The 17,255-nt window shown below is 38.0% G+C and overlaps 2 protein-coding genes across 2 annotated transcripts in view; one reads left to right on the forward strand and one right to left on the reverse strand.

The window, feature by feature from the left end:
• SYCP3 (synaptonemal complex protein 3) lies at positions 1-10,232 on the forward strand. Its single transcript, XM_009482769.2, has 8 exons — positions 1-130; positions 1,286-1,361; positions 2,510-2,544; positions 5,222-5,339; positions 6,189-6,288; positions 7,119-7,217; positions 9,931-10,035; positions 10,179-10,232. Exons 1-8 carry the CDS (start codon positions 1-3, stop codon positions 10,230-10,232), a joined length of 717 nt encoding a protein of 238 aa, XP_009481044.1.
• CHPT1 (choline phosphotransferase 1) overlaps positions 10,214-17,255 on the reverse strand; it is a 23,186-nt gene continuing 16,144 nt past the window's right edge. Inside the window, exons 6-9 of the mRNA XM_075713417.1 lie at positions 16,860-17,018; positions 14,204-14,329; positions 13,591-13,701; positions 10,214-10,258 (exon numbers count right to left, since the gene is read on the reverse strand). Of these exons, the coding sequence (XP_075569532.1) occupies positions 10,214-10,258; positions 13,591-13,701; positions 14,204-14,329; positions 16,860-17,018 (441 nt within the window). The remainder of the gene's footprint in view (positions 10,259-13,590; positions 13,702-14,203; positions 14,330-16,859; positions 17,019-17,255) is intronic.

A 17,255-nucleotide genomic window follows, 5' to 3' on the forward strand; every position in this document is an offset into this window, starting at 1 on the left:
ATGGCACTGTCAGGAAGAAAGCATGGAGGAAAAGCTGGTAAATCAGTACAGGAAGATGAAGCCATACCTGCCTATGACTTTCAGGAGGAAAGAAAAGAGCTGAGTGGATCAGAAGAAGATATTAGAGAAGGTGCTTATGTGATTTTATTTTTTTTTTTTAATGTGACATTTGTAGTATTTATGAATAGAAATTAAGACACTTCCGTGTTAGCGAGTGTCTGAGCAAACATGGTTCATAATGTTTGTGACAGCTAGCCTCCTATTGATTGGTAAGAGAACACAATAGAATAGCTCTGTATAGTGCACTATTATGTCTTAAAATTATAGGTGGAATCTTTTAATAAAGTAGGATTTTCTTACATTATTTTGTTACCTTATTTTAATACTATATCCTTCCATCACCTGGCTGCATGTAACATTGTGAGATCAGGACCGAACAGAAGAACAGCTCTGCTCGCTTGTATAGAGTGCTGAGTCGAGTAGGGTAGTTGGAGTCTTAGTGCTGGTAGGGTTAAGAGTGCTTCAGGAAGAATCTGAACCAAAGGAGAGAAAGAGGAAGAAGCAGAGAAGGCTGAGGAAAAAAGAAGTCAACCAAGGGATTCTTGTTTAATTTTGAGGGAGCATCATAAAAAAGTGGACTTTGCTTAAAAATGCAGTTCTCATTCATCCCATGATAGTTTTTTGTAAAGTTTGATGTAACTCCCTTTCTGGATTTTTGTCTTTCAGCAGTTATCCCTGTGTTTGTTTCTCTTAATTTCTCCCCTTCTTCATTTGTTCAGACTAAATCCCCCTCCACACCTTGTTAATAGAAACCTGACAGCCAAGGATTTTTTTTTTTTTGAAAGAATATAAATGTCTCTTTATGATTTTGCTTTTTTTTAAAGGTCAGAGTACACAATTCCAGTACTTATTTTACAGTAAAATGAAATTCTTACAGATTGGGCTTTTTCAATTTTTAGATTATTTTTACCTTTCTGATGACTGTTATATTGGAAATTCGAGTAATTGTGTAGTAGTGGACAGAGAAACTAAAGCTGGTTGAGACCAGTCTAGAGGAACTCAAGGCAATGTCAGCTCAAATCTAGCCTTGCAGAATAATTCAGCACCATCTCTCGGCTCCAGATTCAAAGTTCTAGGTGCTGCATGTGTTACGGATGGGAACTGAGACCCATGAGACATGTTCAGAGAAGTGGCATTACAGAAAAGTAATTACACATTTAATAACTCAAATGACCCCCACAAATTATAAGATATTGTTGTAAATATTTTTGAAATTTGTATTAAGGTGAAACACCAGTAATGGACAAGCATGGAAAGAAAAGACCTTTGGTGACTACTCATGTGGTTCCAGATGATGTGGGGTAAGGCTAGGATTTTTTTTTTTTGTTTCAAAATATACAAGTCTTAAATAGATCCCTATTTTGGTTTTTCACTATGCTTGTTTTGCTTGGGGTTTTGGTGGTGTTTTTTTTTTTTTAGTCTTTGATTCAAAAATCAGGTGACAGATAGTACAGTACAGAATCATAGAATCGTTCAGGTTGGAAAAGACCTTTAAGATCATCCAGTCGTTGTAGGTAAAAAGAGAAAATGTAACAGTAATTCTGCAGTTTCTTTGTAGATAATTTTGAACATCCATAAACAATTGATATATTTGTCTGAGTTCTTAAAAGTCTTGTTTCTTTCAAAGAATGATTTCAGTTTTATCCTAAATTGTTGATAATTTCATTCATTTTTTTCCCTCTGATTGTAGCTGCTTGAAGATATTAACAGTACTTTAAATGATCCAGCTATTGCATGAAAAATAAATTCTTTTTGCAAATCTTACAAAATTCAGTATTTATGGGCAGTGTAAATGAATTAAAAAATGTATGTTGACATAGTTTTTAGCAAGATTATAGCTGTTGAGTTGAAGATACTTTTTTTTTTTTACTTTTTTTTTTTTCTTTTTACTCTTCAAAAAAGAAAGTGATATCCTGTAGAGAAGGTGTAAAAACAAGATAAACATTTTCTTTACCCACCATGTCCCTTTTTGGACTTGTCAGCTATTGTACCACTGCCTTACACACTAGTGTTATTATCCTAAAAGTGTTGTAAAAACTACCCTGATATTATTTGTCTTGCATTTTTCTTACTGTGCTAATTGTGATGGATTTGTTTTCATTTGATGTTCCAAATACCATTTGTGTTTTCTTTTTCTATAGGGAATGATCAATTTTATTTACTGTCCTCCCTCACTCGGGACCCTTTAAAAGCCTAATACTGCCTTTTTACTGGGGAATAAGTTAATAGATTCTAGTAAATTTTTAAAAAAACAGCAAATTAGTCTAGAAAAGAGACCTCTTGAAGGAGGAGAAAAGGAGTGTAATTTTCTATCTTGCAGAACAGTAGCAGCTCTGTCGCTGCTTACAAGTAATAGGCACGTGAATAAAGTTAGTTTTAAGCATATACAACAGGTCTTATTCTAAAGTCAGAAAATGAACAAATAAAAATTTTAAACACTATTTTGTAGGGGTGAAGTACAGAATATGCTGGAAAGATTTGGAGGTAAGTACATTTACATTCTAGTAATTCAAAAAACAATTAATGTTTAAGTTGCAGAATTGGCAGTGATTCCTTACCATAAAATAACTTTCAAGATTTACATAAAATGACCAGTCTTTGAAACATTTTTCAGTATTTCTGAAAAAAGCCAGTTTTCAGAAAAAAGTTATACATAAGTAAAGCGAAGAGAAGGGAATAACTGCATATAAAGTGAGGTGTAAGTATTAGTGTAAGTAATTACAAAGGAAAAATGGAAAGATGCAAGAGTGCTTTTGATTATCAATTCCTATTTTAAGATGAGGTGTAAGAGGTAGTCGTATTGTAGAGAAAAGGGATAATGTGAGTTAGCTGTTGTTGTTACTCAATTTTTTTGTTACAATGGCGTAGAAGAGATGGGGGATTGCAAGACTTGTGTGAGAAATTAGGGGCATGTAAATATTAATATCAGCAGCTAAATAGAACAAATAGTTCTAATTCTGGACAAGGAATTTTGGAATTAGATTGTAGTTGCGATACAGAATGAGCTAGAGAGTAGTCTGTACTCCGCACCTTCAGAATGAGCTAGAGAACAGAGAATCAGTAGAAAAGAGAATTTCAGCAGCGAGGAAGAAGAGTACAAGTTTCTAGAAGAGCTAAAGAATGAGGGTAAGTAATGCCAGTCATCTAGCGATGAGAAATTTATGCATGTCACCTAGGTGTATTTAGTTTAGTTATAATCAGATCCTCAGATGGCTTTATAGTTAAATTTCCAGCTGAATTCTAGATAGCTGACAGGTTAGAGAAAAAACACATTTCACTTGTGAAGAATTTATAATACACATCACAGTGTAACAAAGCATCAAAAAGCCATAGAAGGAAGGAAAACCATCTTAATGCCAATATGACATACTCAATAGCTGGTTAATACTTCCATTGTATGTATAAGAAAATGCTGTACAGTCATTACTTGCATGTAAATCTTAAGGTGAAAGAGGAGTTCAAGGAATTCCTTAATCCATGAGTTAAGACTTTTTGCTGTTAAGGTACGTATCAGAATGCTATTGTAGATCTAGCAATCTAGACAGGAGGAGGATTTCAGTGTTAAAAAGCTGGGATTGCTTGTTATTGAAAACTCAAAAATAGGATGGAAGGAAGGAAGGAAAATGAATGGATCAGAGAGGATGCTGTCTGCTCAAAAATAATAGGTTTGGCATTAGCAGGGGCAGATGCCTCAGCAAATTAGAGAGGTTTGAGAGAGATTTCCTGAAATCTACAGTGAGAAGAAAAAGAAATTGCTGTATTAACCTGAAGCTGTGACTTGTTTGTTAAATCTCCAAATGTAAATTAAAGTGAAACAAACATAGTAACTTACATTAACTTGAATACTTTTTAAATTAAAAAGTACAAAGTCTTTCTGAAGAATGAAAAATAGTTTGTCATTTGCTCATTCAATATGTTCACAGTGATAGTAACCACATAGTACCTTTAATTTATTTCTGAAATCTAAGTAATTTGAATATTACTCTGAAGCATGTGGTTTTTCGGGGTGGGGGGGAGGGCGGAAAGTGTCACATAACTAAATTCCTTGAAGGTCTGGAAACTGAGCTGGCACTGCAGTCATGCAGCTAAGCTAAAAGATTTTGATGGTGTGACTAAAACATCATTAGATACTAGAGAAAAGAGCAAGATGTCTGTACTCAGTCAGGTTTGTGTATCTTTAGCTTTGAATGGAGAATTTACAGACTGTGAGATGTGCAAATACAGTGCTTAAAGACGCACAGTGTGAACTGACTGGATAGTGGTTCTAGCGTTTCAAGCCTGTATGTGTGCTTATTGTATGGATTATAGAAGTGCATGTTGGACCATAATAATCAGCAGGGGAACACATGACGACAGCGTGTAAGAATCATAGAATCGTTTAGGTTGGAAAAGACCTTTAAGATCATTCATCCAGTCCAACCATTAACCTACACTACCAAGTCCACACTAAACCAATCAAGGGTAGACTACACTAAATCATGTCCCAAAGTGCCACGTCTACCCGTTTTTTGAACACTTCCAGGGATGGTGACTCCAGCACCTCTCTGGGCAGCCTGTTCCAATGCTTGACTACCCTTTCCGTGAAGAAATTTTTCCTAATATCCAACCTAAACCTCCCCTGGCGCAGCTTGAGCCCATTTCCTCTCGTCCTATTGCTAACTACTTGGAACCAATTTAAATGTACGTAACAGCAGCACTGCAGCTACCCCGAGTTCAAACAGCTGGACGGTTTCAGTTCACTGTGTGTGTCTGCTCAGAGCCCGTCTGACACCGTACCCACTACTGTCCTGCCCAGAATGAAAGAAGCTAAAGCTGAGTGACATCATGGTAGGTCCTATTTGGTCTGGCACCCACCTGAGAGAGGAGGGACTTGAAGCAGATGCTAGAGTAGCTGGTGGGGCTGGGCAAGGAGCAGTTGCAACTGCAGAGGCCAGGAGTCCATCAGGGTGTGTGGGGAGCTTAGGGAGGCAGCACTCACACCAGTGCTACCAGCAGGTGGAGGGACACTCTAAAGGCAGCAGCCAGGAGCCCAGAGCGCATTAGCTTCTTTCCATTAGGACACACCTCGTTTGTTTCTCCAAAGCATAACTCACCAGCATTTTTAATAAAAGGCACAGTGTATCTCAGTATGCTTAATATCTAAATATTCTTTGATTTTTAGCTGACATTAACAAGGCTCTCTTAGCTAAGAGGAAAAGATTAGAAATGTATACGAAAGCCTCGCTCAAAACCAGTAACCAGAAGATTGAACATGTTTGGAAAACACAGCAGGAGCAAAGGTAACATCTACCCTTGTTTTCCAAACCCGTGAAATCAAATTCCATCTTGTGTCACAGCATGGCTAGTTGATCCATCTTCTTGCAGTTAAATAGCAAGTAGTGCATCTACTAGTTAAATACCTGCTCAGGTCCTCTGTTTCTGCTGCCTGCAGTTGTGTCCAGGAATAGTTTGGTATAGTGCTTTCTCTTTTGAATGGGGAAACTTAAGATTTGGAATTTGGAGAATAAGGTACCTTACAGAGCTGGTTTTACTTTTTTTTTTTTTTTTTTTTTGAAAATGACCTTTGTTATTTTTGTCTTTTAAAAAAATGTTTCAATTTTTTCTACTTAATTTGGAATTTTCTGTTTCTACTTGAAAACTGAAAAATGTTCAGTAGAATTTTTATACCATTCTGGTTAAGAAAGAAATTAATTTTCATTTTCACACTGTAAATAATTTTCACCCTATATAACATTCCTCTCACCTCTTAAGGCATATTTAATTACTATATCTTGATACTACAGGTAGAGCAAACTGAAAAAATGAGACAGCTAAGAACTGAAAGTCAGAAATACTTGTAACTGTCTTGGTGTTTTTACATAAGTATATTTGAAACTTGCATTGACAAAATTTAACTTTACATAGAGAAACTAGAGCATAACAAACTAATAAATGAGTGCGCGCGTGTGTGTGCACCCATGTGTTCAGTTTTTCAAAACACAGAGTATTGTTAGGGCCAAATGTCAAAATAGCCTGTTTCTTTATCCATGCCAGCTCCTTTTATTCTACTTCATGTGTGTGTTGAACCTTAGCTTTCCTTGTAATTCTTCGTAGCATTTGTCATACTTACGGCTAGTGTCCATTTATAGGCAGAAGCTCAATCATGATTTCTCCCAGCAGTTCCTGACTTTATTTCAGCAATGGGACGCAGATGTGCAGAAAGCCGAAGAGCAGGAAGAAAAACTAGCGGTGGGTTTCCAGCAATGCCAGGAGTTTCATGGTATTTTTCACATGGAGGGAATATTGTTGTTTAGACACTCAAGAAATGTAAAAACACTTTATGTAGTTTAAACAAATATATGATTGCTTGCCTCCTGATTAAAAAAAATCATTCAAGTTTGGTGGCTCTCGAACTGTAAGTGTTTAAGTTTTGGGATATATTTTAAAGTGAAAAAGCATTCATTTATAAACTTCATTGAAAGTTTATAAATGGCAATAAGTGATGCCCTAGGCCAGCATATGGCTCGAGGAAAGTCAAGACCATTTATGGAGAAGAAAGATGTGTGCTCTTTCTGTGCATCCATAGTCTTTGGGTTCAGGGAACAAAGGAGTAAAGGAGTAGTTGTCTTTTAGCATGCATTGCTTAAAAATATGCCTACATACAATAAATGTGTGAGAATTTGATCACTGAAAGGGGATAGGAGCTATACAATGAAATGTAATCACATGACGTTGCTGTATTTGTACTCCCAGCACATTTGCAAGTTTTGCTTTTTCCTAGGCAGCACATTTCCCTGAGATACCCTCGAGAACTGCATTAGGATATGAATCCTCATAGGATCTCACAGGGATAATTTAAGTTGGAAGGGACCTCAGGAGGTGACTCAGGGCTTAATCCAGTCTTCAGTCTTTCTTTCATTAATAAGAACAAGGATGACTCTCCAGGCAGAGATCTACATTACATGACCCTGATTTCCAGTGAAGGCAGAATTTCTGATTCTAATAAATGACAATAGTGTTGCTGTCCAAGCGCTTTTGGCTAACTAATGCGATTATTTTTTCTTTTGCTTCTGCTTCAGAATATGTTTCGTCAGCAACAAAAAGTTTTTCAACAGGCAAGAATAGTTCAAAGTCAGAGACTGAAAACCATTAAGCAACTCTATGAGCAATTCTTAAAGGTAGAGTAAATTTTCTTCTTAGAAGGTAGCTGATCCTTATCACATCACATCACTTAAGAAAGCTGTATTAATTCCACCTTTATGAAACACAGAGATTTAAGGTTCATTTAAGGAAAATAACAGCCTTGCATGAATATTCATGTTAGTATCTTTCCCTTATTTGTTAAGAACATGGCTTGTTCTCTCTATAGGTGCATACAGATTGCACCTGTGTAATAAATGGTTTAGGTAAATGTGTTCTCACAGGGATCTGATTGGCTCTCCTGTTTCAAATATTTACCCACAACCCTCAGAGCATACTTTCTAACAGACCACAGTTTTGTACCAGTTTAAAGGTTATATAGGTCAGTTAAATCATCAGGATTTTGTTTTAATTATTCCCTTCAATTTTTGGTATGTATTTAAAAAAAGTGAAACTTGGCAATCCACTGAAAAAACATCTTAGGCTGCAGTTTACTCCTTTTATTACTGCTGGCAGGTGCATCCCCATAATGGGAATTAGATACCCATTTTTTTCCTGTCATTAACCTTTCTAGCTATTGCTGCTTCATGTAAGGAAAGTGATCCTTAAAGAAAATCAATTGTAATTCCCTTAAAATTGCCCAGTTAGAACTCCCTTCATCTCTTCCTAAGCAACATTCATTAGAAAAGGTTTTCCTTTCTACAACTTGGTATTCAAGGTAAGTATTCACTAAAATGTCAGCAGGAAAAATCTGACAGAAATAATGATTTATGGTGAAAATGGGCCCAGCTGGATGGTTATGTAATCAGTCCCATTTAACTTTCCTGTTGCTTTATGCATAACTTTTGTATTTGCTGAGAGTCCCTACGAACACTATTTTTATGGACAGTGCTTACAGAGGTAATGTATTTTTAACACAATTCATATTGATCAACTGTGGTGTGTTTTGTTTTTTAACAAAGTAGCTAACATACTAGACAGCAAACAAAAAATGATTGAGTACAACTGTTCAAAAATTTGACTTTTTGGTTCAAAAACCTTTTCCCTGTCATTTTACACTAAGAAGAAAATATTTCATTCCTAGAATTTCCTCCCCCCACTATTTTTCTAAGTAAAGTATTTGAAACCTAAACTGTGAGAAAAATGAAAGTACCCTAAAGATTGGTTTTGTAATGCATGTAGAGGCACAGTACCAGAGAATCACGGAAGGGCTGAGGTTGGAAGGGACCTCTGGAGGTCGTCTGGTGCAGCCCGCAGGTGGTACAGCAGGGCTACCTAGAGCCAGTTGCCCAGGACTTATGCCCAGGCGGCTTTTGACTCTCTCCAAGGATAGAGACTCCACAGCCTCTCTGGGCAACCTGTTCCAGTGCTCAGTCACCCTCACAGTAAAAAAGTGTTTCCTGATGTTCAGAGGGAACCTCCTGTGTTTCAGTCTGTGCCTACGGCCTCTGGTCCTGTCACTGGGTACCTCAAGAGCCTGGTTCCATCTTCTTTGCACCCCCCCTGCCCCTTCAGGTATTTACGTATATTGATAAGTAAGATCCCCCCTGAGCCTTCTCTTCTCCAGGCTGAACAGTCCCAGCTCTCTCAGCCTTTCCTCATAAGAGAAATGCTCCTGTTCCTTAATCATCTTCCTGACCCTTCGTTGGGCTCTACTGCCTATGTCCATGTCTCTCTCATACTGAGGAGTCTGGAACTGGACACAGCACTCCAGGTGTGGTCTCACCAGTGCTGAGTAGAGGGGAAGGATCGCCTCCCTCAGCCTGCTGGCAACGCTCCTAATGCAGCCCAGGAGACCGCTGGCTGCCTTTGCTGCAAGGGCACACTGTTGGCTCATGTTCAATTTGGTGTCCACCAGGACCCCCAGCTCCTTTTCTGTCAAGCTGCTTTCCAGCTGTGTGGCCCTCTCAAAATACAGTGGTACATGGGGTGGATTCAAGTCTGTCAGTTTCTGACAAACGTTAATTTCTGTTCAGGTCATGTCCTAACTAGGCCTTTTTTGAAATTTCTGTTAGTTATGACATGTTTGGGTTTTTTTTCAAGTCTGGAAAAATAAATCTGAAATAAAGCAATTCAGTTTAAGATGGTCAAAATTTACAGAAGATATTGCAGAAGCATTAATAACTGGTCAAAAATGTCTTCATCAAAGATGAAAAACTGAACAGAAAGGCAAGTATTATTTTGATTTTTCTTCTCAAAGAAAATCAAAAGGTAGAAATCAAGCCTCAAATAAGCTTAACAAAATAGAAATCAAGGAAAACACAACTGCACACAAACATAAGAGTTAAGCATAATTGTATGTACAAAAGGGAAGATAACCAGTGAGCTTTACTTGGCTTATTTTGAGCAAAGTGTGCAAGGAGAAGGAGATTTAATGGGTTTTATACGCCTTACTTCAAGCCTCCAAGGTTGTCATACTATTAAACACCTATCATTCCTGAAAGGTGTCTGTTCAATCTTTTCTTGTAGAACTCTTCTCTTCATTGAAATGCAGGATAATTAGCTGAGACCTCACAGATGCTGAGCGGAGGGGACTGTTTCCTTCACAGGGTCTATACTGTTTAAACAGGAACGTAGACTGGAGTACAAAGTCCTGTATGATTTGTCTGTCAGGTTCACGACAAAACTAATCAATCAGCAGTGACCACTGCTGCTGTAAAAATTAAATAGCAGTCTGAATAATGGTTGGTTTGTTTTAAATTAACCCTTTGACACTGAACAGTTCTGAATTAAGAATATCCTTAACTTCAGAGCATGGAAGAGCTGGAGAAGAGCAATGAAAATCTTCTAGCTGGTGCACAAAGTGAACTTCGCAAAGAAATGGCTATGTTGCAGAAGAAGATTATGATGGACACTGTAAGTATCAGCTCTATGAAGAAGTTAGTTAAATGCAAAAATAGAACATTCTATAAAAAAGTCATTTGACATCTGTTTAATTAGCTCAAAGGAATCATATTGATATCACATTTTTTCACTATTATCTCCTTTTCTTGTAACAGCAACAGCAGGAGATGGCAACGGTTCGCAAGTCTCTTCAGTCCATGTTATTCTGATGGCTCAATGGAGAAACAACTTGTACCTAAGTAACATGATACAAGTATAGGCATTAGCCGTAGAGAAGGATGTTAAGATTTGAATGTTTTAAAGAGCCTATTAAACGCTTTCATGGATTGCTCTAATCTTGTGCCTGATAACGTTGTAAGAATGTGTATTAGTAAATTTATTACTGTATTTACTCTCTGTCCAATTAATCTTTAACTAGTTAATACTCACTTTTAGTAGCCTTGGACTGTTTAAATTGTTTCACTTTTTATAATGCCAAATTGTAACAATTAACAGAATTAATGAAAAATGCATTACCCAGATTTTTACATAGTAACTTTTAGGCCTTTAGGTGCATTGTGCAAATAGAAGCATTTTTCACAAGCTGCAGACTTTTAAGATTTTCGTAGTTGTCATCATTTAGTCTGCTGACATTAACAGCAGTTATAAAAGTTCATAGAATATGACATAGCACATGTAAGATTGTTTAATGATGTGTATTATGGTAAATTAAAGTAAATTTTTTTAACTCTTTTGTTAGGCTAGGCATTGTAATACCTTTGTACTAGTAAGAGATTTATGAACTGCTGTAACTTGTCCAAAAAGCAGGTTTCTTTAGTTGAATGATAAGCTGAGTATCACAGCTTTATATGATATCTTCTCAAGTAAGCATAAACATTATGCATTATGGGGTACATAGTTCTTGCAGAATCACTGCTAAAAGTAATCTAGCTCACCTATTTAGTACAAGTTATTACAAGCCTTTGAGAAGGAGTATTACTTTTTGCAATTCCCAGTGACTAGCAATTTAGGGAGGCCTAAGTTTTAAGGATAAAGCATTTATCTTTCATGTATCTCATTACAGTAAATATAAATTAAAGAATCGGCTCAGCTTGCATGCAGTTTGTTTTTACAGAAAACCATTATGCCTGAATATCCACTTTTACAAATTAGGTAGTTCCTAACATATTTAATGCTTAGATTTAATACAATAGCAGATAAAACAAAAACCATCCACACACCCACACGCACAAATGTGATGTTTTCATAACAGTGTATTTCAAAACCAGTCCATACAGATTCTTCTCCTCAGCTTACTAGTGTTTTTAGTTCAGAATCAAATCATTTGATGATGGTTCTCCAGTTCTGGGAGCCAGATTAGTGATGGGTAATTTACAGGAACTTCAGCTATTAGGTGGCAACCAAAGGTGAACAAGGAACTGGGATGGAGCTCTTTTTGTTCTGCGTCTGCTGGGACTCTGGGAAGGAGCAAACGCAGAAGTTACATTGCCAGAATGATGCGCGAGGCAATAGGGGCCTTGGGTGGGTAACAAGTAACTATGCTAATTTGGAACTGTGCTGCTGAGGCTCAGCCCTCTGAGGATAATTAGATGATGCTTTGAAATACAGTTAACAGGTTTTGCTTCCTATCTTCAGTACCACGTTATTTGTTAGTATTGCCTCATATTTCTGGTTTTCTGACCGCTTTCTGCATTAGTTCTCTATAATCCACATACTGCAAATCATATCCTTAAAACTCCTACACCTACTACTACATGACACATTTTTGAGCATTCTGGGGAACGAAACCTTCTCACTCCGAACAAGTTGCCTATGTCTTTTCATCAGGTGGTTTATCTGTTGGCAGTATTCACACAAACTGGTCTTTACCATCATCCCTTCTATTTGCCCATGGCCTGGGTTCAGGCTAAGTTCATGCTGTGTCTTTCCCAGCCTCAAACAGGAGTAGTAGGATTCATTTGGAATTGATACTAGTCACTTAGCGTGCTAGTCCTCTGGCAGTAACTGTTATGGTTATCCCTCACATGTATCAGTATATCCTTCTTAGGCAGGAGCATGGTAGATGGTATTTTATTCCCTCCAAATTTAGCAGACGATACACCACTTCTAAAGTTCCTTGAACACCTCAGGAAGTCTTTTGGAATTAACGTGCAGTTAGGAAGCTGCAGTGGTAATATTTTTAAAACACACCATAGCATTCTTTATTGTGCAGTTTAGAAAGGACTTCATCAACTCACAGCTCAGCTACATATCAGCAACTGAAAGTGGTAACGGACAGTTCCATTCAACAGCTTTTTACAAAAATCATACTCAAATAGTAAAGGAGCTTAAGCATATACGGTTTGTGTGCAAGTCATGATTTGCTTGTGCAGATAAGAAGCTACTTTCATTCAGCTTTTCTCTAATGACAGCAGCCCTGCGGCTAGGCACGTTATGTTAGCCGGTGGGTCTGTTCTTAAAGAAAGGCTGACAGTGGGCCCAACTCCCTGTTTTGGAGAGTTTTTACTACACATTAGGGTTTAGTTCTGTGCAGCTTTGTTTCAATAAAGTAGTGATAGCTACAAGATAAATTAGATAGATTATAAGGTAAATGAACACAGAGATAGTGAACATTCTTTATAGGGAATTACATACAGGTGGGTTGCATTGTCACAGTCAAACAGTCACAGTCATTTAAGTTTATCAGTGAACTTTGTCATTCACTTGTGTAGTTTCACAGATACAGGTTAGGGTAGGCAAAGTTAGTATCCTTGAAGTACGCAACTACCTATGGTCTACATAATGATGGAGTACAATGAGGCAAACCTTATTATGACCATAAAACCAGAAATCAGCCTCGAAAGAAAATGCAAGCTATGATTGTATTTCATAACAGTAGGTTATGTACTTAGATACTAGAGAATGCATGAATCCTAAAGGCACTCATAACAGTGTGTTGAAATAGAAGAGAATTTTCCTGAGCTATACCTCCTTCATCCTACTGATCCAGTGGCTTGTTCTTTAGAAATACCAGAACAGAGACTAACGAGTAGTTTTACCTCATAGATGCCCCATTTTACCAGTCTTAATAATGCAGTAATGTATTCACATTGATACCTCTGACTACCACTTCACAGCACTTCCAAGAAGACTTTAGAAACTAACACTGAAGATTAGTCACTTGGTCTAGGGAAAAGGGAGATTCCTCTTCGAATTCTGGTTGGTAGCACCTTGGTTTGCAGTCTACATTCACCAGACCAGAAGTACAGAATTAAGGTTACCTAATAGGAAATGGCTAAAGTTTCAGATGTGGTATTCATGGTATGAAATAACAGCTGCAATGTCAAGAACACAGGTGGAAATACATCCTGGTTCAAAAGTATTGATCACAATAGAATCTGCAGGACTTTGTATTTAAGTAATTCTAACATCTGGTAGTATCTGTGATAGAGTGAGGTTTCACATAAAACTATTTTCATGAAAAGCTTAATCTGTCTTCCCAAAAAAGAGAGGCTGCTTCATTCAACATTCCCCTAACTGCTTCTCCTCTTGTCCTTGACTATTTAATCAGTCATTATGGTTTTGAACCTGTTCAGGAGCTTGATGAGATGAAATTCTGAAGACATGTATATGAAGATGAGCAGCAATCTGTAGGCATACACCAGTGGCATATCTCAGCATATCAAACAAGGATATGAACTTCAAAAGAACAAAACAGAACAGGTTAAAAAAAAAAAAACAATTTTTTTTTTAAATTATCCCTACTATAAATTCAGTTATACTTTAATCGGAATCTATCCAAGTGACAAGTTTAACAAACATTTTAACATATAGAGTGGTCTTGTTTAGAAGGGGAAAAAACGAAACAAAACCACAAAACCCCAAAACCAAACAGCACTAAACACTTACAACGTCTGATAAACAAAGGTTAAGTCTGCAGTTCGCAGAATAACTAAACAAACCAGCTGTACTAAAGCATAATTACAAGAGAGATCTGTAAATTGACTTTCACATCCCTGTTCCAAGGAAAGAAAGCCAGTCAGCTTCCAAAATACATGTTTACATGGTATCCTGGCACTCCCTCTGCAGTGACAGCTGAAATCTGAGCAAGTCAGAAATGGCAGAGCAGAATGACAGGGACGGTTCTCAATCCATTCCTTTAAGTATGGTCCAAATGAAAAGTATAAAACAAAATGCTTACCAACGCTATCCATAGAACAATATATTCATCAATGACACTGTTGAAGTACTGGTCCAAAAACAAAAGTCCTGGCCCAATAAATGCGGTGTCCTGAAGACAGATTTCACTTTTTGTCATGTGAGCCACCTATGTTAAAAAAAAAAAAAAAAAGGGAAGAAAGAAAAGAAAAAAAAAAAGAAGAAAAAAGAGAGACACAAAAATGCATCACTGCAAGATCAGTCTAACTACCAGAAAACCGGCATGATATCCATGCCCAGCAACAGCCTGCTGTCCACAGTTCTTAGGAAGCAATCAGCAGGCAGGCCAAGGGCTTCACGGCCTGCTGCTCCCTGACAGTTTATTTCCCAAGGACCAAGTAACCTCTTTCCAGGTTATTCAATCAATATATAGCACTTTAATCAGTGATAACAGCTATTTGAGTTATCAGTTGGTATTTGTTGCCTTTATTATATAAGAAATGCGTACATGTCCTTCAACGTTCTTTTGTAAGTTAATCTATACCAGTGCATTTTAGCTATTTGCAGGGGTTTCCCCACTCTTTATTTTTTCAGTGCTGTCTTTGAAGGGTTAGACCATGCAAGTGTATTACTGAAAATGAGTACTATTCACTTGAAATGTTGTTTTCAAGTCTAACTTGAAAATTTTGGCTTTACTTAGCCATAAGCTAACTAGAAACTAGGCTTTTGCGTAGCTGACAAGACTTGTTTTCACTGTTCAGTAAAGACAGTGATGTATGCACAGAGACGCTTTACAGAATGACCAAGAGAAGAAGATTACTGGGGGTGGAGGGAGAGAATCTATCCCCCCTCACTCCCCCCCGCCTTGATCCTTCCGTATTTAGCATTCTTAGAGACAACTTAAGCTCACCTTTAACTGAGAAGCAGAGGAAGAGTTTTTTGTAAGAAGTTGGAGACCTAATAAAGGACATATGAAGAGTCCATACCAGGAAGCTCAAAAATGGCAGAAGGAAAGTAGTCTAGGTGCCAAGTTTGCCATAAGAAATCACCCTGTCATTCCTTGCTTCCTTGCTTGTGGATACTTGGCAGGTGTGATTAAAGTACTGAGAGGTTCCTGTGAACAAAGTGGTCTCTTAGCATAATATAAATAATGTTCAACTCTATGCTGGACAGCAAAATTCACAGAAAAGCCTGTGAACGTCCCAGTCTAAAGACAGGACAAACCACAAAGGCTTACATCCAGAGGAGAGCTGACAAAGGCTTCCACTCTAAGCCAGCTAAGGATGCATCCCTCCTGCTAAAGGGAACTGCTGCAGGGAGCAATTCCTGGCTCGCATCTGGCGTGACGCGCAACAGCTACGCAGGGTTAGCACCCACGGAGCAGCTCTGGCACTTCCACACAAGCTGCACAGAACTTGGCGCATGTCTCCACTGGGCCTCCCACGTGGTCACACCTTAAGTTTTTACTGCGGTTCGCTCACTCCGGAGTGCCTGAAGGACAAGGCCTCCTGAAACAGTTATCAGAAAACTGCAAGAGCTAAACCCACAAAATCCTTTCCCCATTACCTCTGGAGCAGACTATCCTCAAAGCTACACGTAAAGCCTCAAGGGAAACACGGTTTGCTCGAAGTGCCCAGGAGTGACATACATGCATACAGTGATGGCCACTGGTTACGAAGACCCGGGGTCCTCTGAATGAGGAAGGGAGCCAAGGTGTCTGACAGAACAGACAAACTGCCTCAAGTTCAATCTTAAGGCTCAGCCTTCCTATCAGCGTTCTCTCTCTTGAACCAAGTCAGTAGCTCACCAGGTGAACTCCTGTTTAGCAAGAAAGTCTGTAAAACACCTGTTTTCTAGTGTTTGAAAAATCATAGAATCATAGAATCGTTTAGGTTGGAAAAGACCTTTAAGATCATCCAGTCCAACCATTAACCTAACATTACCAAGTCCACCACTAAACCAATTAAGGGTAGAGTAGCAACCACATGCCTCCTGGCTTGGTGGCTGGATCATTTATAATGGAAGTGAAAACTAGGAATCATTAAGATTGGAAAGGACCTCTAAGATCATCAGTCCAACCATCAACCCAACACCACCATGCCTACTAAACCATGTCCCAAAGTGCCACGTCTACCCGTTTTTTGAACTCTTCCGGGGATGGTGACTCCACCACCTCTCTGGGCAGCCTGTTCCAATGCTTGACTACCAAATGTCACGCCAGGGTAGGGGGCAGAAATCAGCTGGCTCGATTACTGTTGTTAGCAAATATACAGTAAGGCAGATTTTATTTTTTTAATCCATTGATGAAGATTTTAATGACAAAAGAAGTAAGTTTATCTCTTCATTTTAATGATTAAAGTAAATTCCTATTTCAGATAATTAGAAGTCACAGCACTGTTAATAAGGTTCGAGGGACCACAGTTATGATGTTAAAGACAGACAGTGTATTTCTAGGAGTAAGTTAAACAAAACTGAAAGTTCTAACCAATACGTTCAACAATATGTATGTGTTTGCATCAGTGTCATATATAATCTCCCTGTAGGAGCCTGAGTCTCGTCCACTGTCTTGGTCATAATGAAACTGGTAATCCAGTGGCAGAGCAGAACAGGAAAACTTGCAGTGCTTGCTGATCTGGCAAGCATTAAGCCAAGAACTAGTTTAGTTTTAGGAGGTTTAGGACTGAAACATGATTCCTTACCACCAACTTCTGTGAGATTTTAGCATTCACAAATCCAAATGTCAAGACATACAGGCAAGAATGTTTTTCAAACAGCTGACTTGTAGACTTTTTATAGATCATAATGGCCAGTGTGATAAGTAGTCCAATATGCACGCCTGGTGAAAGAACACTTGTTCCCTGAAATACAAATGGACAGAAAATTTTTCTTAGGTTTCAGTCACACCGTAAGGTCTGGATTTTATACGTATTGCAAATCACATTAAACAAAACCAAAGTTGTCAAAACTCAGAGAAAGTCCATTAGCATTATGCCAATGCTATTAGCATCCTTTGAGTGACCACTAATCAATTTTCTAAGAAAATTCATTGCTGGTTCCTGCAACAGAAGAAATCCAGTAACAGGAAGAAAGAAGGT

This window comes from Pelecanus crispus, chromosome 1, assembly GCF_030463565.1.
Source record: "Pelecanus crispus isolate bPelCri1 chromosome 1, bPelCri1.pri, whole genome shotgun sequence".
NCBI lineage: Eukaryota > Metazoa > Chordata > Aves > Pelecaniformes > Pelecanidae > Pelecanus > Pelecanus crispus.

Bases quoted from the DNA above. Each gene is read 5' to 3' on its own strand.
- SYCP3 (XM_009482769.2), top strand. From the start codon at position 1: ATGGCACTGTCAGGAAGAAAGCATGGAGGAAAAGCTGGTAAATCAGTA. The intron at 131-1,285 runs GTGCTTATGTGA...ATTTGTATTAAG, and splicing joins AGAAGAAGATATTAGAGAAG to GTGAAACACCAGTAATGGAC. The intron at 7,218-9,930 runs GTAGAGTAAATT...CCTTAACTTCAG, and splicing joins TCTATGAGCAATTCTTAAAG to AGCATGGAAGAGCTGGAGAA.